This window comes from Chaetodon auriga, chromosome 3 (assembly GCF_051107435.1).
Source record: "Chaetodon auriga isolate fChaAug3 chromosome 3, fChaAug3.hap1, whole genome shotgun sequence".
NCBI lineage: Eukaryota > Metazoa > Chordata > Actinopteri > Chaetodontiformes > Chaetodontidae > Chaetodon > Chaetodon auriga.
In genome coordinates, this window is record NC_135076.1 from 5,902,973 (window position 1) to 5,928,252 (window position 25,280).

At 41.7% G+C, this 25,280-nt stretch overlaps 1 protein-coding gene across 2 annotated transcripts in view; it reads right to left on the reverse strand.

Annotated features, from left to right (window-relative positions):
* adcyap1r1b (adenylate cyclase activating polypeptide 1b (pituitary) receptor type I) overlaps positions 1–23,907 on the reverse strand; it is a 33,653-nt gene extending 9,746 nt beyond the window's left edge. For both annotated transcript variants that reach the window (XM_076723300.1, XM_076723290.1), the window contains exons 1-4: positions 23,582–23,907; positions 8,202–8,348; positions 2,964–3,066; positions 349–462 (exon numbers count right to left, since the gene is read on the reverse strand). In XM_076723300.1, coding sequence (XP_076579415.1) covers positions 349–462; positions 2,964–3,066; positions 8,202–8,258 — 274 coding nt within the window. In that variant the 5' untranslated portion in view covers positions 8,259–8,348; positions 23,582–23,907. The remainder of the gene's footprint in view (positions 1–348; positions 463–2,963; positions 3,067–8,201; positions 8,349–23,581) is intronic.
* Positions 23,908–25,280: the final 1,373 nt, after the last annotated feature.

Genomic DNA, 25,280 nt, shown 5'->3' on the forward strand with positions numbered 1-25,280 from the left:
CCTCTAACATGAACTATTTCAGTGAGAGCTGGAGTTGAGGTACACAAGATAACCACCTCTAATATCATGCATGTCTTTACACTGAAATGTATATGATGCAACACAGAAAATGAATTTATATTGCAAACACACACCCACACACACTGCACTTGCGAGGACACTCATAGATATAATACATTCCCTTGCTTTTAATTAATTCATTGACCCTATAAACAAGTTCAAAACATGTCCTTGCTTTGAAAAAACATCCTTATTTCTGCAAAAAGTTGGGACTTGCATGGGTCTCAACTCAAATTAAAGAAAATCAACAGGATTGTAACTGAGTGCGAGAAGTCCTTTGTGACTGACCGTAGTCTTCTTCACTCATGAACTGATAGAAGAGTTCAGGACAGTTGACTTCGACCACCTCACCAATCCTGGCAGGCTGCCAACACGTCAGGTTGTCCCACATCCACGGACAGCCTGAGGACACAGCAGGTAGACAAACACCTGTCTAAACATCCATATGTTCATTTAGGGAAAAAAGGCCCACCTGCAGTTCATTTAACATTGATTTAAATCGCAGATCCTTGACACTGTCCGGTGGTAGCAGAAATGTCAGCTCCTATGCCAGCACGCATAATGAAGAAATGTCTTTTCAATGAAACAATTATGTTTAGCATGTCCTGCTAGTGTGGCTTGTGTATCGATGTTCTGTTGCTGCATCTTTTTATTTCAGACAAAAAATTTGATAAAAGTGTTGGTTTTTTCAAAGAGAGAGAGAAAGACTAAAGACAGCAGAGAAAGGGGATATTGGAGAAATGCCAACAGAGACTTTATGAATTTCATGTGTGATGATTCTTTTAGCTGAATGCCAAGTTTAGAAATCGGTCTTGGTGGGTCAATCATGGAAGCTGCAAACAATGGCTGCATATGGACTTAAACTATGGTTGAGATACTGTGAACAATCATTTGGGTTTGCATTAGTGGTGCATACTGCAATGCAGAAGCTAAAAGAGGATGCTCTCATCTCATCCCAACATACGTGTCACTACAACACCAATAACATGTTTAAAAAGACAGTGCTAGCCTTTTGTGCACGTATACAAACTTTCAAGTTACTGCACCTGACAAGCTGATATTAATACAACAGTTCCTAGTTAAACACATTAACAATGTCTGTTACTTTTCAGACAGCTGACATATTTTCACAGAGTAATTAACCATCCTTCAATGCTTGAAATCTAAATTTCTAAGGTTGCTATGATGTGTATACCATCATAGAAACAAGGATACTAATGAGTTTTCCTTACCAGCATCCTTTTACTGAGACATGGTGTTACCCGTTGCCAGCTCCAACTGGCTTGCGTTGCATCCTGTGACTGCTTAAATGGGTTTGATCCATTTTGTGACCTACCATAACTGAGGGAAAGTTTCTAAAACAGTCAACTTTAGATTGAACCTTATCCTCAAAACCCTCCCTGCTTTTTTCCTTAAATATAACAATAATATAACTGAGCTGAATTGAAGGAATCTGGAGCCAGTGGTCTAATGTGAGAATCTGTCTGGACAAGCTGTCCCTCTCTCTATCCAACTGAAGATTCAGCATCTCCATTAAGGACTATTCATAACAGTTTGTAGTGCTGGAGGGGTATTCAGACCCTTCACTCAGACAAAAGTACTAATACCACACTGTAAAAATACTCTGCTGCAAGTAAAAAGTAAGTGGAAAGATTGTGGGGTAGCTCAGCTAATTTGACAAGTAATAAATGTAATGCACCAGTTGGCAAGTGAGCAGAGAAGTTGAAAGCAATGGATGAAAGATCAAAATAAATATAATAGAGAGAAGCAGTGGATATCGTGTAAATAGATATCTGAAAATTATGTATAAATGATTGAAATAGCCAAGCGTAGTGAAGAAACAGCTGAAACAATGGAAACAAAGTGATGGATAGATGGTAGGAGTCAAGTGGGAGTCATTGCTGTTGACTTCAAGCTGCCAGTAAGCAGGCAGGCAGGCGAGCCAACTTGCGTCACATATCCACCCCTGGGTAATGTCAGCCTGTCCTCATCAGATAAACAACTGTATAGGTTGTCTGTGGCATCTGTGTGAAAGTCAGGTGGCAGAGTATAAAGAGCAATAGTCTGCATAAAAACACATGACTTGGAGAGACTGGAGACTGGAGACCAGGAGACTGCTGTTTATGTCCCATGTAAAACTCAAAGTCACATTTTTAAGTTACACAACATACGAAACAGTCATGTGCTTATTACGGCCAAGCTATGATCTTTTCCTAGATCAAACCAAGTAGTTTTACCGCTTCACATGGTTTCTGTTTCACTGTCGCATTCTGATGTGCACAATTTGAAAGTGGCACCCCACATAGTGGAGGAGCTATTTTCCTCCTTGTAGCTCCGTTTTTGGAGGGCCAGACCAAACCAAAAGAGAGTCCTGAACAATGCTAAGAAGGAGAAGTGGCACAAATTGGCCTCTCTCAGTCTGATCTTCCCTTCATCCATCATATAATCAGCAAAGAGAGATGCCTGTCACTGGCTGCCTCACTTCAATTTTAAGCATCACCATCATGAAATGCTGCCAATTAAAGCGTCTGCCCCTCCCTCTCTCTGGAGAAAGAGGCACAGAATGAAACACAAAAAGTTCATGTGTTTCGCTGAATTTCCTTGCTGGCCATGCTTTTGTTTTTCCTGCTACACATCACAGACACACACAAGCAAACTGTGAAGTCTTTCTAATGATCTCTCTTTGCAGACAAGCAGGTCAGAGTCAACTAAAATTTGTTGAATTATCTCCCACTCATTAGTATGGAAGCCCTGAAGATGTTCTTGTTTTTTTTATCTGCGTATTTATTCTTCTTTTCATTTTAATTAGCCTGTGTTGACAAGTGTTACAACATCACCAAACAGTGGTTAACACGAGGGGAAGGGATTAAAAGCTATACAAACACACACTTGGAAAAACCTACCAAATTCTGGATCATTCCCAGGATCATCCAAGGCCATCATTTCCATGCACTTCTCCTGCTCCCTCTTGATCACACAGTTTGCGGGGACCTGTTGGCTGGAAACCTGGAGAACAACATGAACACACACAGAGACATACACACACCGCAGAGAGAGAAAGAGACAGTCAAGTGGCTGAAGATTACATCAGAGCATAGAGGAAAGACCCAAAAGTGAAATGGAAGAGGCTGCTTCATTAGTTTCACCATGCGGTTCACACCACAGTTTGCAAAAGGTCTTAGCTCTGGGATTTGTTTAAACATTCAGCCAATTAAACAAACCATTTCAGAGCTGCCGGCAGTCACAGTATGCTAACTGACCCAGAGGAAGGGCATTACTCTAATGAAAACAAGGCAGGAATGGCTATCAGACGTGCACTTTTCACCAACGCCGTGCCAGGCATTACATCGGTTAAGAACCGACACACACAGCAGACAGTTTAAGCCTGTACACACAACCTCAACCAGAGATCACAGCAGCAGCCAGAGTCCCAAAGCTACGACTCCAGACATGGGGGTCACGTCCAGAGACGCCTCCTTCGTATCCCCTCTGACAGCTGCACAATGCTGTGCTGTCATTGGGACTAAGGAAGTTGTGGAGGTGCATGTCTGGTAAGAAGACTTGTGTCTCTGTGTTGGCGTCAGTCCTGGAGACGCCACGTCAGAGCTTTACGAGGTGGAGCAGAGGAGCAGTTGAGCATTCATTCGCTGACGTCAGCAGCACTCGCTTGGGATTCATGCACTGAAGATTTACCTCAGTAATAGAGACACAGTGGTTTTGGGGCATTGTGTGAAACAAGTGTCACGGAACACGAATCTACTGGATGATTTATGTGCTGTACCATTTCTGCAGAGGTACGCTTGAACTGAATACACTGGCAGTAAAAGCACAGATGGCTGAGTTGATGACATTCTCTGAACCACTACATGACTGTGGACATTTTTGCATCATAAACCATTTGTTAGACACTGTGGACAGTAGTCACATGATTGGGTTTGACAGAAAAAATAATGCTGTTGCTTTTTACCTGCATCATGGATTAGATTAACCACCACCATCAGCCTTCATCTTTAAAGCTGCACTCATCAATATTTGTGTATCAGCAGATTAAATGACTACTGCTCGTGTAATATAAAAGGAGTCTTTTTGCTCAGCTTAATCGATTTCATCAATCTTGTTTCCAACAGCAGCAGACAGCTGTTTTCAGGATGGCTCTGATAAAGCCCACAGCACACAACTCCTCCAGCATCAACAGACAAACTTAACAACATCTACCAGCAGAACAGTCAAATATTTTTCTCTGCAGTTGGTGGAAACCCAAACGGAGCTAAAAGGAGAGGGAATCTTGGACTTCACAACATGAATGATAATGTTGTCTCATATCTGCTGCATGTGTAAGTATACAATTCTGTGCTAGCACTTAGCAGTAACAACTTTAAAAGGTGATAATTTGTCAGTGTTTACACATTGCTCTGCTGCTCCCAATTTACCAAAAAACATAAATTAGTGCTGATAAATCATGAATCATGCAGACTAATTACATGAGTCTAAATTTAGAAATTTCTTCTTTGTGTCCAACAAACTGTCTAGTTTTTTGTTTCTTTATCATGGAGCAGAAGCTTGCAGATTTTGCAGCACCTTTATCTGCAGGTGAAGTTTGCCTCTGCAGGAATGGCAGCATGTTTACTTCTTCTTACTCTGGATCAGTCTGTCAGTGTTGTGAGACAGTGCTCTGCAGTACCAGTACATACAAAAATCCCTGCGCCACAGACGCAGCCGATAACAAACATTTTGTGAGCAAACTTTCATTGAATGCCATTGATGACATGATTTGTGCAGTAGCAAATTACACTTAGAACATTTACCAAGTGACTAAAGACGATTGGGGTAAATTGAAAGTTATGAAAGTAAAAGCACTCAGTTATAAGGTCTTGCACACTTACACAGATGTTTTCTCTGAGCCCACCTGATTAGACCTCTGCACAGGTTAAACTTGTGTGGAGACATCCCTTCAGTATATGGTAAGCTAATATATTGTAATTTTAGGCATATAGAGTTTTGCTGATATTCCCAACAGCCTCAGCTTCTTCCTCTGTCATTATGCTTTAGCATTTCCTACATTATCTTACCCACTCGCTAGCTTGCAAAACCGTTAGCCTTTGCGGCTTCTAGACGCCAACAGAGGGTCCATGTTGCCATTGCCTCGCTACAGTGTTCTCGCAACTTAACCACTTGAACACCAAACAAAAAAGCATCAGGTCACCAAGCTTCTAGACTGTCTTGCCTCCCCACTTGCAGCAAATCTAACAGAGATGTCAATCAATCAAACACAGTTAGTACACACCCACACAGAACAGAGAAAATAAATAAATAAATGTAGACATGTGGAAGTGTTGAGGCTGATTAACTGTTAAAAAAACTACATCATATAACTGAAGTGTTATCCTGCTGATCACTTTTGAGCTTCTATGTTCTGAGATTTAACACCTACCTAAACAAAGTTAAGTGCGCTGACTACAATTTAGTGATTGAAAATATCAACACTTGCAGCCTCAACCGCTAGTGTCCACATTCACCCCTCAGACCCCGCATCCTTGATTTTCACCGCTTCACATTAGAGCCTCTACGTCATTCTTTGGCACTGAATGCTGCTGCTGAACATGGATCGTTAACGCAGATTAAGTGCATATGAACTTAATTCTTGGCCACAGGGTTGCTAAAATGATTAGTGTTCAGAAGCCAAGCACACTGTGTGAGTCTTGGAAAGTTTAAAGAATGGTTTCTGTGCTTCTGTGTTTATTTCTCTGCTGTATAACCTCCTGTGACTAATTATATCATATGTGTCTGCCCTAAATCACTTCACTATATCTAATTAGGTCACACTGTGTTCGCCCAGCATGATCAGCCTCACAGTACATGTACAGGGTTGACTGTGAGTGTGTGCATCTGTCATACAATATTTAAAACTAATCCAGTCACATTATATCACGCTTACTGTCCACTGGTACTTCAACATATTACAATTTTCAGTGTGATGCACAATATTGACTGTGACACAACTGTGTGTTCATATTTCCTCATCTAATCTTTTTGTTTTTTTCCTGCAACTTTTCTTTTACGAGATTCTCAAGATCTCTGAGCAGCTGAGAGTCTCTTTCCATTCTCCTGCATGGTCTGCAGCTTCCTGCAAGGGGAACTTCCTCTCTTTCTCCCACTCAGCCGATCAATGCCAAGCTGATCAGTAGCCTTTTGCAGAGCAGCTGTGATCTGGTTTTCATACTGAGCCATTTGCAAAGACTGTATTGTCTTTAGGGCATTTTCAGGCTCCTCCTGCAGTTTTAGGAGTGCTTCTTCCAGCACGCCAACTTGATTCAGGACCTTCTGGTTCTCACTTCTCTCAAAGATAAAAACTTTTTCCAGCGAATCTGCTTTAGAGCAAGCTCTAGAGCTTTTCCTTCATTTTCTCCGACTCCTTGTAAAGGCTCTTTTTGTCTTCTTCACTGCTCCTCAGTTTGGAACACCTCAAGCGTCAGATTCAGTTCTTTGGTGTTAGCCTTCAGTGGATGCGTGCAGTCAGAGCCTCCTCCATGCCTTTCAGGGCTCCTCTCTCCCTCTCCAACGCGTCCTTCTCACAGCTCCACTCACTGTCTATGTAGCAGCTCCTCCATCCTGATCTCCAGCTGGGATCTGCCTGCTGTTTTACAGTGAGCCAGCTGTCCCTTGATGTCAGCAAGGTCATGCTGGACCTTGTGCTCCAAAAACTTTAAATAGGCTTTTTCCATTGCATCAAAGTCAAAAGTGACATGAGACAGGACGTGTTTATGTGTTATATTCAACCAGACCACCATCTTTCACTGACTTTAACCAATGTATTTCATTAGCCTAAACCTGTCATCCACAACCACCACCTCCCTACAATCTTTGTGTGGTATAAGAATGTGACATTAAAAATGCAGTCCAAGAAGCTGTTATGTTTCCTCCAAAATGTATTTAGCAAAACAATGTAATATTGTATGGTCATGATCATTCGTAAACATAGTTGGGTTTTGTTAGTAAATGTAAGCTTCTCAGGGGTCCATAACAGAACACATCAACAAATATTTCTATTTTTAACTTAAGGTTACACAAATTCTTTGGGCTGTGCTGTTATCACATGCTCCAACATCAAACTTCAACTCTGGGAGAAACAAATCTGCAAGGTTTTAATCAGTGATGGCAGGTGCAGTGAAATTCATCTCCTTTAAATCCTGATGGTCTGTCTAAAACTTTGGCATTATGAGCATTAGGTATACCGACAGAGCACTGACCAGGTACCACTGAGTACCGATACCTACAGGGAGCATAATGTTAATAATGCTTTTCACCCTCAAAGTCTCTGTAATAACCATTTTCCAATGGTGTTTTAAGACTTCCACATTCACACACAAGACTGCTGGCAATGATAAACCAAAACATCTGTACTCCGAAAATACACCCATCTGGACTCAGTAGTGTCAAGTAATGTCAGCATCACTAGAGAGATCTCTCAGCTGGTGGATCAGTCTATAGAGTGTCATTTTCATTCTCACACTTTGTCCATCTGTTCAGCTCTGTTTCTGTCTCTGTCACTCTTAACACACCTACAATAACAAGAGGAATCTAATATATTGTATATTGTGCACAAATATTAACATTTTTTTCCATCTTCATCATACCTCTTGCCGTTGTCCACCATCTTCTCTAAACCTTATCTCACAGTTTCTCAGACAACACTTAAGCTCAAGAGATGATCGCCTTTCTGACAGCTTTTCTTGGAGGAGAGGAGAGGAGAGGTGAGGAGAGGAGAGGAGTCTGCTAACAAGGATCTCCATGTTCCTCATAGATTTAATGTACAGGAATAATGCTGAATGAACAATGAATAAGTGATGAGAATGCATCTTTATCCATCTTTCCTGCCACACATGGATCAATAAATTATTCATGCAGACACTCCATATGGTTACTTTAACTATGTGAATGACTGTCCAAGTGCATAAAACTCAGGGCTCAACCCTTGTTTGCTGAATTTATTCATGCTCAGCTCCACCTGTTGCTGAGCCTGTTTGCATGTGGATCGTTTTAGCTGCATGTAGACAGGACTACTTAGTCATACACACAGAAACTGAAGGTAGATTAGACACTTTATCCTTGACAGGTACAAAAATCAAAAGAAATCAGCTTACCGAGGGTAAGAGGAGGAGGAGGGCGAGGATCAGCGGGCTGATGGTAGCAGCAGACATTTTGTGTTTCTCAGTCAGGAGTCTCCTCTGAACACTGAGCTCTTCCAGCTGGACAGATGGACACAACAAGACGTCAGCTCACCTGGGGATCTGAAACACACAAGAGTGTGGGACATTAAGACAGAATGTCTACATTTTATCTCAGCAGGTGACATGTTTATATTACAGCATATCTTTTACAAAATCTCTTAAAGTATCTGCATTTATCTGTGTGGAGCAGATCCTAACTGGAAAGCACTGAGACAAATTTTAACAATAGGAAATCTCCATTAAACATTTGGATCTGGGTCTGCCTCAGAGTAAATATATGATACATGCTACCAATTTTGTTCTTTATTCTATTCAATTACATGTAATCGTTGATGGTAAGGTAGTGAAAATGTTCAGACACAGTCATATCATAAGATATCATCTCTAAATTACTGGATCAAGTTGTTTAGATGTGTCTCCATGAGCTGCTCCAAAGCCATGAACACATGCATTTCTACTGTGTCCTCACAGCAGGGACACTGTTGTGTCCTCCCTCAAACTCTGGTCTCTGGCTAAACTGATGGCCAGATGGATGGGCTGGTGATGGGAGAGGAAGCTCTGTTTTTAAAAGTCTGTGTGTGCTCAGCTTTCAGTACTTTTAAATTCTGATGAATATCTTTGCAGTTTAGAGTTTAGTTCCATTCAAACACTTCTATTCAGAGCCATCAGCCTATTTTACTGTTTTCTGATGACTTTCAGACGTAACTGAGCTGTGATAAGTTGCTTCTGATACAAACTGAACATCTCCTACTGTTTTTTCCCAATAGAAGGCTTTAATTGTGAACAACTCATAGAAAATGCAAAGTTACTAGAACACGGTGTTCTTAAAAAAAAAGAAAAAAAACTGATGTGGACATAATTGGCACCATTTGATCAGTGCATCAGTTTTAATTATTGCAGGGAGGAATAGTAGGAGCAGAAACAGGCACAGTGAACAGATGGATGACGAGCTGCAGGCGACAGGCTTTTTTTACAGTGGTTTTTGTGAACCAGCACACCTCCAACACACCATCAAGGTGAACAGCTCCTTTTACCGTGGCACACTTTGCTGTGGAAGAACACTCACACGCTGCCAGCATAGCTTTAATGGTCTTGCTTGTGCATGGCTCAGCTCAGTGCAAGTTTAAGAGACAATTTTACTCTGGACAACCCTCAGCATGTCTTATTTCAATTACAGAAAATATTTGAAATGTTTTATCTGCCACTGCATCCATATCTGCACCAAAACAAGCACAGTGATAGACAGTCTTCAAACAGTTTTTTCCATGAGCAAAGTGCACTAGTTCATGAGAAATAATAATGAAAATGCTAACAAAACATGCCCACAGTATTTGGAAATTCCTCTCAGAATTCCTGGATCCACACCAAAAACTAATCACTTGTTGTTTGACCCTCATCTTACATTTTCCACTAAATTCAATAGAAATATAATAATATAACTAAATTTCACAAATTAAACCAAGTAAAGTTTTTAGCTTTTCTTTGTAGCTGAAATAATTGATTGATTAATCATTTACTTGAAGGACAGAAAATTATCACTACTCTGATAATCAAATTAATCATTCTCCCATGCGAGGATTTGCTGCTCTTCTGTATCTCATGTGATAGGGTTAGGGTCTTTGTATTTTGAACTATTTTCTATTTCATAGATCACATAATTACCCAAATAATTGGCAGATTAATGAAGATAAGATTTTATTGATCCCAGACTGGGGAAATTAAGTCATTACAGCCAGCAAGTATTACAAAAAGCAGAAACAATGGCACAAAAGAGTTAAGATAAAAAGTATACAGGAGATGGAATAAAAAATCAACAATATATATGAACATTATGTGCAAATTCTAAAAATATTAAATGCTATAAAAACATTACTGCCCATAAAATTACTAGTGCCAATATTTTTATTTTTTATTTTACAAATGTCATATGTTGTATTGCACTTGAGAAATACTGTTTCATAGAAAGAACACTGAATTTCACAAGTCTATGTATTATGTATAATTGAGGAATAAATAAAACAAATGAAAAATTGTACAAGATGTGTTGGATAACGTGAGCATATATTAGCATAGATTGTTATGATTCCATAGAATCAGTAATTTAGCTGGACCAGTGAAGCGGATAAACAGCCGGAAACAAGGAGCCGTAACAAAAACGGTTTATTATAAGCCCAAGAACAAGAACACAAAATCAGCCCAATAAAACAAAAGATCACTACACCGTGGTGAGCGGGTAGTAGAAAAAGCCTAAGCTAAGATATAACAAAAGAAACGAGGGAACTCAAACTCCGACTACTCTATCAAAACTCGGAATAACAAATAAACACAAAATTAGCCTACTACAACAAAGGAATCACTACACCGTGGTGAGTGCGTAGGAGAACAAGACAGCACAAGACTAATGAGAATACAAACCAAAACAAAGATACCAGGACTAGGACTAACAAGGCGAAAATAAGACAAGCAAGGCTAAGACGAGCAAACGGGCTATAGCACAAGGACAAATAGAAGAAACGGCTGGAGAGTCCAGGCAAAACTGCTTTGACAATATGGCAGCGTGGCAACGCTGCCACGCTGCTTAAGAGTCAGAGCAATCAGTGGAGATCTGCCTCAGGTGCATCAGAGACCAGCAGCACCGCCAGGCCACACCTCCACTGCAGGCAAGGAGAGAGGGAGACAGCCATTAACAAAACAAATTAAAAACACAAGAAACACATGGAAAATTACAGACTATGACAGAGATAATAGTAGTGCAAAAAGAAAACAGCAGGTTCATGATGTAGAATTAAAAAAAGAAAGCATCGACACAGTGCTACATTACATGGTGCTGGAGTTAAACAGTCTGACAGCTGTTGGGATGAAGAACCTGTGGTAGCGTTCTGTCTTTCACACTGGATGCAGCAGTCTTACTGAAGGAGCTACTTAAGCCCCCCACCGTCTCATGCAGGGGGTGGGATGAGTTGTCCATGATCGATGTCAGCTTGGCTAACATCCTCCTCTCACCCACCTCTTCGATGGTGTCCAGAGGGCAGTCCAGGACAGAGCCAAATCTCAACCGTTTCCTGTCCCTCACAGAGCTTCCACAGCCTCAGCAGACCGCTGCATAGAAAACTGCAGATGCCAACACAGAGTCATAAAGTGTCCTACATGCTCCAAAGGACCTCAGTCTTCTTAGCAGGTGTGGAAAACTGTGGCTCCTCCTGTACAGGACATCTGTGTCATTTGTCCAGTCCAGTTTGTAGTTAAGGTGAACGCCAAGATATTTGTGCACGCCCAAAGTCTCAGTGACCAAACCCTGGATGCTGACCGGTGTAATCCATGCCACATCCCTTTGTCTTGCTGATGTTTATGTGCAGGTGGTTCAGTCCACACCAGTCAACAAAGTTGGTTATGACCTCTCTGTATTCCAGTTTGTTCCCCTGTGATACACGTCCAATGATGGCTGTATCATCTGAGAACTTGTGGATGTGACAGCTGTTGGTGTTGTGTCTGAAGTCTGATGTGTAAAGTGTGAAGAGGAAAGGAGAGAGCACTGTCCCCTGCAGAGCCTCCATGCTGCAAACTACGCATCGGACATGTAGTTGCGAGGCCTCACATACTGTGGTCTGTTGGTGAGGTAGTTGATGGTCCACGCAGCCAGGTGGTGGCCTACTCCAGCTCGTTCTAGCTGCTGAAGACTTCCAGGAGAACACGTGCTGCTTTGAGTTACATTGCATGAATGTCTTCATATCAATGCCTTTTACTTCATTTTCACTTTCACCAGTGGTAGGCAGCTATTACAAAGAGGCTGTCAGCCCATCTAATGTCTTTTCAACTGCATGTGAACACAAACATGTCAAGTTGTGAGTCTGTAATGAGCCCATGTTCATGAATCTGTGTGTGCTCGTGGGTGCAGCCTGACTCTGCAGGCCTGGAGGGTTCGCACAAGTAAAGCCAAGTAGCAGGGCTGAGCACTCGGGCCTCGTCCCACAGGGAGAGCTTGGCAGCTTGGCATTCCTACTCCACCAAAACCCTGCCAGCAACAAGCCCCTCCTCCTCCTGTTGTCAGGAGCAACAGCTGAGAGAGCTGCTGAGTTTGGATCTGAACAGAACCACGTGGACCTGGAACCTCCTTCTGCTCCTTCTTCTGCTCTACTGTAAATAGAGTGCTTGAGATTTCATGATGGACTTCAGTTTTTAAAGGCAGTAAACAGTGAACCTAAGGTAACTTTGAGTATTTCAGTAGAAAAAGTGGAAGCATTTCCTTATGCAAACCGATCTCATTTAATGTGAGTCCTGTATCCAGCATATTAATGCATTGCAGCCCCACACAAAGCTTGAGCTTCATTCATCTTTGTTAGAATAAGTCAACGAAGAAGACACAGAAAACAGAAAAATAACAAAACAAGACACAACATGAATGCGAGACCGCAGCTTTGCCAAGGCCGCCATAATAACTGCTGATGTTCACAGAAAAGCTTTCATGGTGAGTGCTTGAGCACAAACTGCCATTAATTCATTTCTGAGGAAAACACTCACATGTTACAAACCACCAAAACACTGATGGTATCTCACTCTGCCAAAGTGGGAGTAGTCTCACTATGAGAGTGTTTAGAGAAAGAGAGGAGAAGGAAAACAAAAACGAAGCTAAAGTGCTGTGAAAAGAACCTGCCCTCTTCCTAATTTCTTCTATTTTTGCATTTTTGTCACCCTTTATTTTTTCAGATCTCTCAACAAAATTGCATATAATCAAAGACAGCCTGAGAAAACATAAAATACAATCATCATCATCATTTATTGAAGGAAAAAGTGGGCCAGTATGAAAAATGAATTGCTCTCTTAGCTACTTTCACCTGATGAACCACAGTGAATTACAATTGGATTCAATTAGACTAACCACAAACATGCTTAATTACTTCCACTGTAGAATCAAATCACAAATAGCTTGGAAGCCAATCCTGGTCCAGTATTCAACTTACACACATGTGATGTGGAAACTTGATGCCTTCAGTACAACACTGTCCAGCAGCTAAACACTGGAAATAATATTACATATTCATAGATTCTTGGATTGTGAATAAGAGAAAAAGAACAGATGTCAGCCGAACTTGCAGATCAGTAGATCAGAGTTTTATAAATGTGAATTCTGATTTCAGCCAAGAGGCCACACTGAACCATGAAACCCAGTCTGACGGACTATAACAAAATCTTTTCTACATGAACCATTTCTTCTTTGAAGAAAAAAAAGAGGATTCATCAGTCATGCTGGTTTCAGTCTCAGTGAATGGGAAATGGAGAGTCTATTTGCAGAGATAGGGTGACCACACTCCAATAAGATAGCCTGGAAGTGCCGACACCTCCCACACTCAACCACCTGTAGGCGACTTCATCAAATGCAATTTACTGCTGCCTCCACTGCTGTTGATTTATAGGCCCACAATGATAAGGATTAATGCAGGGGATGCATCTGATTGGTGTGTTATTCAAGGAATAATCTACAAATTCAGTTCTGTATTTATATCAAATACACTGCTTGATGGATGCCAGGTGTGACTGGTTAAATTGTAAATGGACTGCATTTATATATGCTTTTCTAGTCTACCAATCTATCATTGTGCTTTAAAACCCATGCCACATTCACACACACTGATGGCACACCATCAGGAGCTATTTGGGGTTCAGTACCTTTCCCATTTCAAGATGCACCACCATCCGATTAATAGACAACCCAGTCTGCATTCTGAGTTCCAAGATTTTCTCCTGGATTTTATTTCCAACAAAACGGAAGCTTGGTTACCAACTGGGCAAGTGCCCATGGGCTGAAAAATCTCAGGAGGCCTACAGTATCAACAGAAGTCTGGCCTTACGAGCAAACATCGTGGCACTGTCTTGTAGAGGAGCCCTGTGTTGAAAACAGTTTTTATTAATGTTTTGCTGATGTGTGGAATCCAATTCACAGTGAATCAGGGATGACAAGAAGAGCTCAGAAAATCTTGTAGCAACATAAAGTGAATATCATGAGAAAATGTAAAACAACATTGTTTTTGCAAGATTAAAAAAAATAGACGTGCAATATTCATTAAACACCAGTAAATTGTTGACTTATTGTTGAGTTGCTGCAAAAGTCCAACATTTTGAGATTACAAAGGCAACCAGGCACAGCTATCACTGAGGCTACACGCTCAGTCCCACCCACAGCAGTAGTGGTTACAATTCACTAGACAAGGTCCTACCTCCAACCAGAAGTGAGCAATGATAATACACATGAGGCTATTGAAAAGCTTCAGAAAGTGTGTGTGTGTGTGTGTGTGTGTGTGTGTGTGCGCGCGCGCGTGTGTGTGCATGCGTGTGTGTGTGTGTGTGTGTGTGTGTGTGTGTGTGTGTGTGTTTGTGTATATGTGTGTGTGTTTGTGTGTCTGCCCAGCAGCTGCTCAGGACTCTCCTCCCTGAGCTGTAATCAGTGGATTAATGAGTCTCAGTGGCTTTCATGTTCAACACTGTCAGAGTGTGTGTAATGTTTGATGCACCATCTAAAGAGCACACACACAATAATTAAAGAAACACACATGCACACACAACCATGCTCACTTTCTAAACTAAACATATACACATTTTAGACACTAGTCTTTAGGTTTATTACAGCACTCATAAATACTAAATGTGCATGACAAGGGTAAGATAAACAAAGCAGGAAATGGAAAAAGTCAAGAAGCAGAGGCTGAAAGAATCTGAATCAGCAGCTTCCTTAAGAAAGTGCATGCGTGTTTGTAGTGAGAGAAGCAATTCCTCTTGGGAGAAGAGGAATTTTTTTTCTCGCAGGGATAAGCAGGACAAGAGGAGAAAGCCTCTTTTAATGATCACTCACCTAAAATGCTGCTGCTCTGACCAGAACAAAGCTTTAAAACCTCTGTGTGGAGACACATCACAGAAAAATATGGAGGGATAAAGTAGAGAAAGAGGTAGGACAGAAAGAAAGAATGAGCTACCTTGATGTGTGTCTTCATGTTTGCATTTGGTGGGAAAACTGGGAGCAGTTTTGTCCCTCAGGATAGGTTCTGGTGAGGCTTTGACAGCTGTTGTGGCCTGGAGAGTAAAGGCATGCACCGGCTTATCCCCTTCCACTCACAAACAGACCCTCAACCCCAAACTCTTCTTCTCTTTCAAGCTCTCATCCTCTGAACACTGACTGCTTCTTTCTTCAGAAAATAGAAGAAATTCTTCTCTTCAAGAATCATCATCTAATGTGTTAATCCAATGCTTGACTGTCTAAATCCCAGTGAATATCACAGTAAGTCACTCAAGTCTCAGGCTCTATATTTAGCCCAAGGAATTATGGGAGGAATTAATATACACAGACATGACTTAGTCTTCATCATTTTGGGGTGGCAGAGGGAGGTGCACTTATTACAGAGAGAGAGAGAGTCGGAGAGAGCTGGAGAAGGAGAGAGATGAAAACTGTCCTGGTTTCTCGCTCCCATTATGTCCCGTTTTTCCCACAATTCACCAAGGAGGGGTTGCATAGTCACGAGACTGAGGCAAAGACACTTTGGAACAAAAATAAAGGAATAGTTCCAAAAAAAAAAAAAAATCACACAGCATTGCCAGAGACAAACATTCCAGGAGGAGCAAAACAGTCAGATCCGGCCTGAATGCCTCCATAACAAGCCAGGAATTAAGTAACCGCATACATTTACTCAAGTACTGTAAGGAACCACCTGATTCAATGGTACTTCTGTAAAAACGCTGCAGTAAATTTGATGTTGCTGCTCATAGCATGTCTGTGGTACAAAAACCCAGTACTTCCTTCACTAAAAAAACATTACCAATGAGCACTAGGGGCGTACCGTACCGTATCATATCATTCACAATGACTGTGCAATATTTTCTCATATGATCATAAAAACTCTCATATCATGGTAATGGCAATATTCTGACTGTTAGGATCTGCCCATCTGTCTGTCCCAAGTGTTTTCCTTCTCCCCTTTTCCCTTAGTGTTACTTGTCTTTCCAGCCATTCCCCTGTCTGTATGAGGCTGGGCGTGGTCTCCTACACTGTCGGCTGGCTGCCGCCTAATCACCTGTGTGTAATCCAGGTTATCAGAAGTGGCAGTACTGTAAGTGGTATATAAAGAGTTAATACTGTTCCCTTGAGTGACACTAAAGTATGGCAATTACGTGGCCTAATCTGCTGCAGAGTTGGCAATCAGTGGAGACTCCCAGCAGCTGTTACGAGTCTGTCGAGAGCCTGGTGCGTGGGAGATCGCCATCTTCTTCATCTCGTTGTTGCTGTGCTAATATTGGTAGCTCTGCTCCAAACTTTTTGTTTGTTTGTTTAAATTGACGCTGAAATTAACTGCACTGATCTGTCGGGAGGTGCAGTGGTTCAAACCACTCAGCGGTCAGGTTTTGGTAGCTGGAGAAACTGTTGACAAATCTGAAGCCAAAGACAGCACCCACTGAAAATGAGAGATTCCAGTTAACTGGATGGCGGCAAACCTACAAGAATTGAAAGAAGAACTAGACAGACTGTTTCTGAAGTGGATTCCCTTCTTCATTTCCTGGGGTGGTAGGACAACTTACCCTGTGAAGAAAGATCCCCTTCCTCATTTCCTGGTGTGGTAGGACAGACTATACAAACACAGTTTTGGGCCCCAACGATCGATCTACTGACTGAAACAAAACTGAACTCAGGGTTAAAAAAGGTTTTATTTTTCAAAATCACTTGTTCCTAATTCCCCGACGACCAAGCCTCTCTGTGTGTGGGAGGGGAGGTTCTGTCTCTTCTTGCCCTTGTAGATTCTGGAACTGAGGATGACCATTTGGACGAGCGGTTCACAGTATAGGCTGGCTGCAAACTAGAGGCACTAGAAAGACCCATTAAACCGTATACCTTAAATTGCAAGTTCCTGACAAAGGTAACACACCGCACTACTCCAGTTGTACTTATCCTGGCTGATAACTACCATGAGGAGATCTCCTTTCACACCATTCAAGCCCCACATTCACCTCTGATTTTCGGTCTTCCCTGGCTGAAGCTCCATAACCCTGACATTGATTGGTTTCTTGGCAAAATTGTGGGTTGGAGCTCCCACTGTCACTCTCTCTGCCTTCATCCTGCTCTCCCATCAGCAGGTGGAGTCTCCAGCTCACTCATCTCCTCATCTGACCTCCCAGACCTCTCCAGAGTTTCCCCTGTGTATCATGACCTTTGGGAAGCATTCAACAAGGATCATGCACTCTCCCGTCAGTTCTCCCCATCTGAGCCTGATGCGACTTCCAGCACCATTCTGCCTGCTAGTGTGGTTGTCGCAGCACTTCCCTGGGACATTAAAGAGTAGTCTGGGAAGCCCAGCAACAGCATCCTGATCCAGGTAACGGTCCACCTAATAAACTCTTTGTGCCTAATCTAGTCCATTCAGAGGTGCTGCAATGGACTCATGCTTCCCACCTTACTTGCCACCCTGGAGCCAACTGGACCATCTCCCTCCTTAGCCATCACTTTTGGTGGCCGTCTCTGGTGGCAGACGCAGTGAATATGTTGCTGCCTGCACCATCTGTGCTCGGAGCAAAGCCTGAGTACCCACCCAAGCCCCAGACAATACCAGTGCAGCCCTTGTGTGCACCCAGGGGATAAAACAGAAGTTTCCATCCTCCATAACGGTTCATCCACATTCCACGTCTCCCAGTTAACGCCCATCTCTACCTCTTTCCTTGTTGCCTTCCAGCCATTTCCAGCCATGTCACTCAATGTGAGTATGCTTTTTGTTAAGAGAGTCTGTGTAATAACTTTACTTTTGTTTATTAATTCCACCTACCAATCTGCATCTTTTGAGTCCTGTAAAGTATTTAAGGCAAAGCCTAACACTGCCTTGCTCACGTAATGACATCATACTGTTATGCACAGCAACAAGAAGCTTGGCTGAAAGTGAAAGTAACATTGCTACAGAATCCAAAAGGTACAGTTGGTTCCAAAGAGAGGGATGATTTCAGTAATGTGGAAGATGTTTGGTTAGAAAAGATGAGATGTACAACAAACCACAGTAATATGTAAGAAGTGCAAGAAGACTGTGACAACAAACTTTTCTACCTCAAGCAAAAGCACCTGGTTAAGTACAAGGGGAGCCAAAAATCCACCAAGGAGAGCTCAGAGTTCTGAACCAAGCAGACAAGCTATTCATGCTGAGCATCACCACATCTTTGCCAAGTTGAACTCCATATTTTAACACAATATCAAGAATATAATTTTTACCCTCAAATATTGTGATATTATTTTAGCTCCATATTGCCCATCCCTAGAGAGCATAATCCAGACAACCAGTTCATGTTGCATCAAATTGTAACTGACACAAAAATGAAGGAAAGAGGGTTATAAAAGTAATAATATGAGGCTTATTATAAATAGGTTTGGAACAAAACCATTTTACACGTTCAACCCTGAATAAAAAAAAGTTGGAACACTGTGTAAACCATAAATAAATTCATTAATTGATTTTGATGTTCATTCTGAAATTGATGCAGCAATACATTTCAAACAAGTTGGGACAGGAGCAACTAAAGACTGGAATGCTCCAAAACACCTGTTTGGAACATTTCACAGGTAAACAGGTTCATTGGTAACAGGTGATAATATCATGATTGAGTATGAAAGGGGCATCCTGGAAAGGCTTGGTCATTCACTGGTTAATATGGAGTGAGGTTCACCACTTTGTGAACACATGATTGCTTAAAGGATATTACCACCTGGGCTCAAGGACACTTTGTCAAACATTTGTTGGTAAACACACAACTACGCTTTTACCCATCATCACCGTAATGATGAGTGTTAATACTCCCGACCACCAGAGGGCAGAAATGACTACCTTCCCTACCTGTAAGCTACATTGTACTGTTTTAGACAGTGGAATTTAATAGAAGAATTGCCACATGATGTTGTTCATGTTAACCAATGTTTGCATCAGTAGTTAAGAAATAATTATATTTGATGATCCCAAGTTTCTTCACTTTCTATTAAAAGTGTACCAGTAACGAAAATGAGATTGAAGATGCTCAATCAACTTTTCAATTTTCGATTGCTGGAAGACGTCAACTACGCTACCAGAAGTACCTCAAAGATGAGAAGCCATTTGTCACATCACTACCCAGAAAAGCTCAAACAACAAAGCTTCAACCACAGCAAAGCAGCCTGAAAGAAGCACTTGGAGCCCTGCTTCCATATAACAGTCCAAGAGCTGAAGAAATAACAAGATGCATCTGTGGTTGACATCGATGGATTTTAAGGTAAGTAGACAGGCTGAAGCTAAAGTATACAATTCCATCAAGGCCACACTTTAGTCACACAGTGATAGCAGTTCTTTAACAAGAGACAAAAGCTAAAGTGACACAGAGCCTCAAAGAAGCAGAGAGCATCTCAGTAACCACAGATGGGTGAACTTCACCAGCTGCTCAGAGCTTTATTACAGTCACAGCTCATGTTATGAGCAGCAAATGGGAAGTGAAAAGTTTTGTCCTACAGATGTGAACTCTTTTCCAATCACACACTGAACTCGACATCGCTCAGGTTTTGAAATCTGCTGTTTTGGAGTGGGAGCTTGACATGAAGAATAACAACAGTCATGTTAGTATTGATGTTGTTATAAACAATTAGAAACAATGCAGGAAATATGGACGTAGTGGTAAGAGAGGCTGGACTGTCCCCACACATAAAGTGTTTTATAAACACTTTAAAACTCGCGTCACCAGCAGGTTTGAACAAAGGCCACTCCAGCTGTCTGCTTGGTCGAATGAACCGTGAGGCAGCATTTTTTCACCACAGTTCAACTGTAACAGCTGAGCTGACCACCAAACAGAGACCGTTAAACCTGCCAGGACATAAACTGATCATGGACCTGATGGAACAGCTCTTGGAATTATTTTATAAAAGGACTGCTACTGACTGCTGCAGTCTTTTTACTTTGAAATGGTACATGGTTCAATGGTTTCATAGTTGTTACGTACATTCAATTAAGACATGCTTTAAAATAACCCTACTGGACCACGTCATACACACAAAAACAGCTGCCTTGCAGGAGACTGCACAAAAACAAGACTAAAAACAGTAAAACGAAATGTCTTTCAAAATGAAAACTTAAATGTTCGAAATGAGACCAACAGAGATGCTATGGGGGTGCATTATTGCCATCAATGTTGCTCTCAGGTCACATGAGAACATGGTGAGCGGTCCTGCTGCCCAAGTCACATGACCTTACAAGGCAGCAGGACTGCTGCATCGTGTAACCCGCTGACACAAAAGCTGCTTTCTCATATAAACTCTATGAAAATACTCCGTTTGGTAGGGTGGGTAGAAATGCAGTTTTACTGTTGATTGCAATACTGCATGTATTTGGACATATGTGCAACAACAACAAAAGAGTGGAAAACAATACACAGATAAACAGAAAAGAGTACTAATCCTTTACACTCAGAGTTAGCTGCACAGTTACATGTAACATCATCAACATGCCCACTCGCTTGCTGTGTAGCAGTTCATACACTGTGAATGTAAATCCAGCTTCAGCGATAGCTCTGCAGTGGAAACTACTGCCAAATCTCTACTCGTTACAGGTTAAATACCCTTATACTGCCACACCCTACACAGAAGTAACGATGAGTAATTAGTGAGCCCAATTAAAGTTCAGTAATTGCAACTGCGTTACTTAATTTGAAATTTTAATTTGTTATTTTTTCACTTACCAGCTAAAGCAGTAGAATTGCAGTAATGGCGATTTTGTAATGTGTTACTCAGAGCAAGTTACACACAGCAGTCATAGGGCCCTGTTTTTCTAAAATTAGTGCAAACAAAACTCGCAAATGCACATGGAGACTATTGGCAGTCGAGCAGTCCTGGCATAGTGAGGTGCAAAGTGAAAGAGAGGATGAATGTGTTATCAGTGGGAGGAACACTGAATCTGAGCACTTTAAAAATGATCTTTTTCTTTGTATACATTTTTACCTATAATAGCGGGGAAACCACAGGTGTACTTACTAACATGAGGTGTTGCTCTGTTCCATTTAACTGTCCCAGTGAGCCATGCCAGCATACATAATACCAGTGCCCTGGAGCTGGTAAACCTAAATGTTATAGAATTACACCTGGGCTTTTCCTGCTATGACAGAGAGAGACAGGAGAGACTCTGTTGATACTTTGATGGAAAAAAATATCCTTTTATAAGCTAAATTTACGTTTAAAGGAGCACTGAATTTTCCATGCACAACAATAGTCGTAGCTTTGCAATGCAACAATAACTAGTGTGTTGTTTCTTAAGCAAAAAAAAAAGGTGGAGGTGCTCAGTAGATTCACATGTCTCAATGCAAACTGTAATGCCTCTACTGCAAGAGAAAAATCTTATAAATGTCAAAAGAAAACAGTTTGGACCAGATTTGGATTTTTGGACCATCTGAATGCTTGTGTTTCATCATTAACCTGTTAAAGTCTGCTGGAGGGTCCATCTTCGCAAAATTTGTGGATAGACACTTTTTAAACAGACATTAATTTTAATTTCTTGAGATAAATAATTGATATATCTGGCTGAATTTTGTGGAAATGTGTCTAAAATGATGCACAATACATCTTAAATGGTTCAGCCATGAAAGCATGGTGTCCCGAGTTTTCCACTCGGTCTAAGCATCATATATATGCAGAGACAGAATATGCAGACAGTGAAGTGTTTCATATAAATTGAAAACAATACATTTAAGGACCCATAAAGGGGTGAAATCTCATATAATGTGCAGCCTTCTGCATCAGTATCCATAAAGGATCTCCTTGATGTGGCTAAATGACACTCGGGTCATGCATGATACTGGGCGTGTTACAAGGTTGCCGTGCTGAGACTGGGCCTGTTGCCTAATGTCCTCTCCTCCCTCACTTTCTCCTTCCTCTGCTGCTCAGGCCAGCCAACACAACAAGGCTAATTGGGCCATTTAAATGTCAGCATCACAGAGATCTGAGAGACAGAAAAGCTCTTCCCTGATACTTGTGCACTTATGCTGCAAATGTTTCGCCCAATGTTTTGAGCAGCAAGATCTTCATGACGAACTGTGGATTTCTTTGTCTCCAACAAGTCAAGCAAATCTAAACAGGATTCTGTGGTTTGTGTGATTGTGTTGAACCAGATGTGAACTGTAAATTTCCCTGCATAAACATGCTCTGATATTTAAACAGCTCTCACAGATGTTCAGCAGGGGTATTTATCCTTCCACAAAAAGTCAACGCAAGCACTGATCTCGTTGCTGTTGTTTTTGCAAAACCAGACTTGTCGCAGCTGTTTGGCCTCAAATTAGGATTCAGGGCGGATGTGCCACTCATTCATCACTCTTTCTGAATGAGGCAGCAGCTGAGCATTCAGAAATGTAAACAAATAGCTCAACACCAGCCTTGTTTTTATCAATCAATCTGCAGCAATCAAACCAGAGGGACATGCAGGAATACACACACACCTCCACACACCTTTTCTGGCCAGACATGAACATTTGTAAACATGAAGTAGTGAACAGCGCTAAGAGGAAGCCCACCTCTATCAAACACACAGAGGACTGAAAGGCTTTTCACTGCTGTTTTAACCCACCTAAACCGCCCAAACACACACCGAGAGAAGAAAAGGAAGCAATTGTGATTCAGTGACAGTAGATTCATTACAAGGTCACAGCTTTTATGCAAAGGGCTGGATTTCACAGATCTTCAGGAATACCAGAGGCTAAATACTATATCTTTAATGGAAAAATAAGGAGTAATATTAATGTTATTGTTGGGTGTCTGGATTCCTGCAAATAATATGTTATAGGCCCAATATATTTGGATCCACTGCTGTTATAATGCGTGCATGACTGTATGAAAGGTGCATAGACACGGAAGGAAACTAGAATTTCCATCACAGCAACGTAACATTGACTCTAACATCAATTTTAAGTATCAAATATCATGTCCACTTCATGCCTATGGCCAGCTATAAACTACCCATTTGTCAGTATGTTGGAGAGCATGTGATGGGTATCACTGAGCTATTTCTCCTCTAATAACCTCATGCAGTGCTTTTCTGTCATCTCATTTTCATGCTTAATGTTGTCCGTTTGCAGTAATTGTGCAAACTGCAGGCTGTGAGGAGGCGCTGAGGGGAATGAGCCTCCTCAGTGAGCTCAGCCGACACATGCCGCATGATTCCGGCATGTTCATTCCCACTCTCCTCCCGAACATCCTTCAACACCAACGTTCGTACAAAAACGTGACGATTAAATTGAGTTAACTCCATTCTAATTCATCCGTTTCTGTAAAATCTTACCATTGTATTTCTACTCTCCAAATGCACCTCCAGCGCTGTGGATCCTCCGGGCTGATGAAAGGCTGCGCACTCCGCAGGGGGACAAATCAACCCTCACGGGACTGTGAGGGGACAAGACTCCCCGGTGGCTCCAACACAACTTCACTTTGACCAAAATGTTGCAGATTTTGTCTTCCCGGGAAAATAATGCGGCAAGTTTGTTTGGACAAATTAATTCCTATTTCCTCACCGTGCCCGCGATAAAGGCTCAATTATCACTGAGAGGATTTCGAGCAATTCTGCTGCCCTGCAGATGGCTGCTCGCTTCGCCCTCCACAGAAGAATGCACCGCGCATTTCAACTAAGCGTCTCTCTCTCCCTCTCTCTCTCTCTCTCTCTCTCTCATCACACAAACACACACATGCGCGCGAAGAGGCACAAATCCAATTTAGCACGATAGATGTGAGACATGAACGGGTTATGTTGAATAAATAATCCAGTCACACCAGATTCAGAAGCAGCTATGTGTGTGTGTGTGTGTGTGTGTGTGTGTGTGTGTGTGTGTGTGTGTGTGTGTGTGCGTGCGCGCGCGTGTGGGGCGCGATTCGTGTGTGTGTGTGTGGCCCTGAGGTCACTGTAATGGGTCACTGGATTGAAACAGAGATCAGGACCACGGACAGCGACCATCATCATTTTATTCTCCCAGAGGGAAAATATGAAAGCGCGATGATCACGTGACCTCCTGCACTTGTGAAAAACATTTCCAATCAATTCTGTCACCAAATGAGGGAATGCTGAAAGAATGGAGTTCATCCCTTCATTAAAGTTCTGTGGAGAATCTATTGACAAGTACCCGCTGCATTGCTGCAATGAAACTCCTCTGAAGAACATTATAATCAACACTTAATGTTGATTTTCCACACAACTGTACTTCACAATCCAGTCTTCACAGTTTGGCTGTGAATGCTTTTGGGAATTTAAATCTCTTATCAAAAAAAGTTGTTGTGCATTAACGAAGGAGGAAGGAGAGACCTTTAGAAGAGTGACTCTAAAAATATATTTTCTATCATACTCACCTGCCGTCTGTGATTGGTGTAAAACTCTGTTTATCTGCAGGAGAATGAAAAACAAGCGGGAATGTCAGTCCTTTGGAAAGAGCAGGCAGCTGGATGGGTGCAACTGATCGGAAAGTTGGTGGTTGGAACCTCGGCTCCTCTAGTCTGCATGTTGAAGATACTGAACCCCAAATTCTCCTCCTGATCGGTGTGTGTGTGTGTGTGTGTGTGTGTGTGTGTGTGTGTGTGTGTGTGAATGGCTGAATGTGTCATGTGTTGTATATCGCTTCAGATGTTTAGTAGACGAGAAATGTGTTATATAAATGCAGTCCATTTACACACACATCTACCACATTCCACTAGAAATAAAAATTACAATTTATCAACTCAAAGCAGAGTCAAGCAGTGGTCAACAAAATGGTACACATTACTGGTAAGTAGCTTCACTCTGGTAAAGATGGCTTTCACTGTTGTAAACCTGCGTATTTTCACAGCTCTTTGTCCTTGTCCTAGAAGATGGAAGGAAAGAGGTGATGGAGTCAAGGTAGGGTTGTACAAGTAGGAGGTGTGTTATTATATCTATTTGCACTGCCAGAGAAATGGCAAAGTGAGGTCTGTGTTTGATGAGCAGCACATTTTTCTGCTACTTTGGCTTTTGGAGAAAT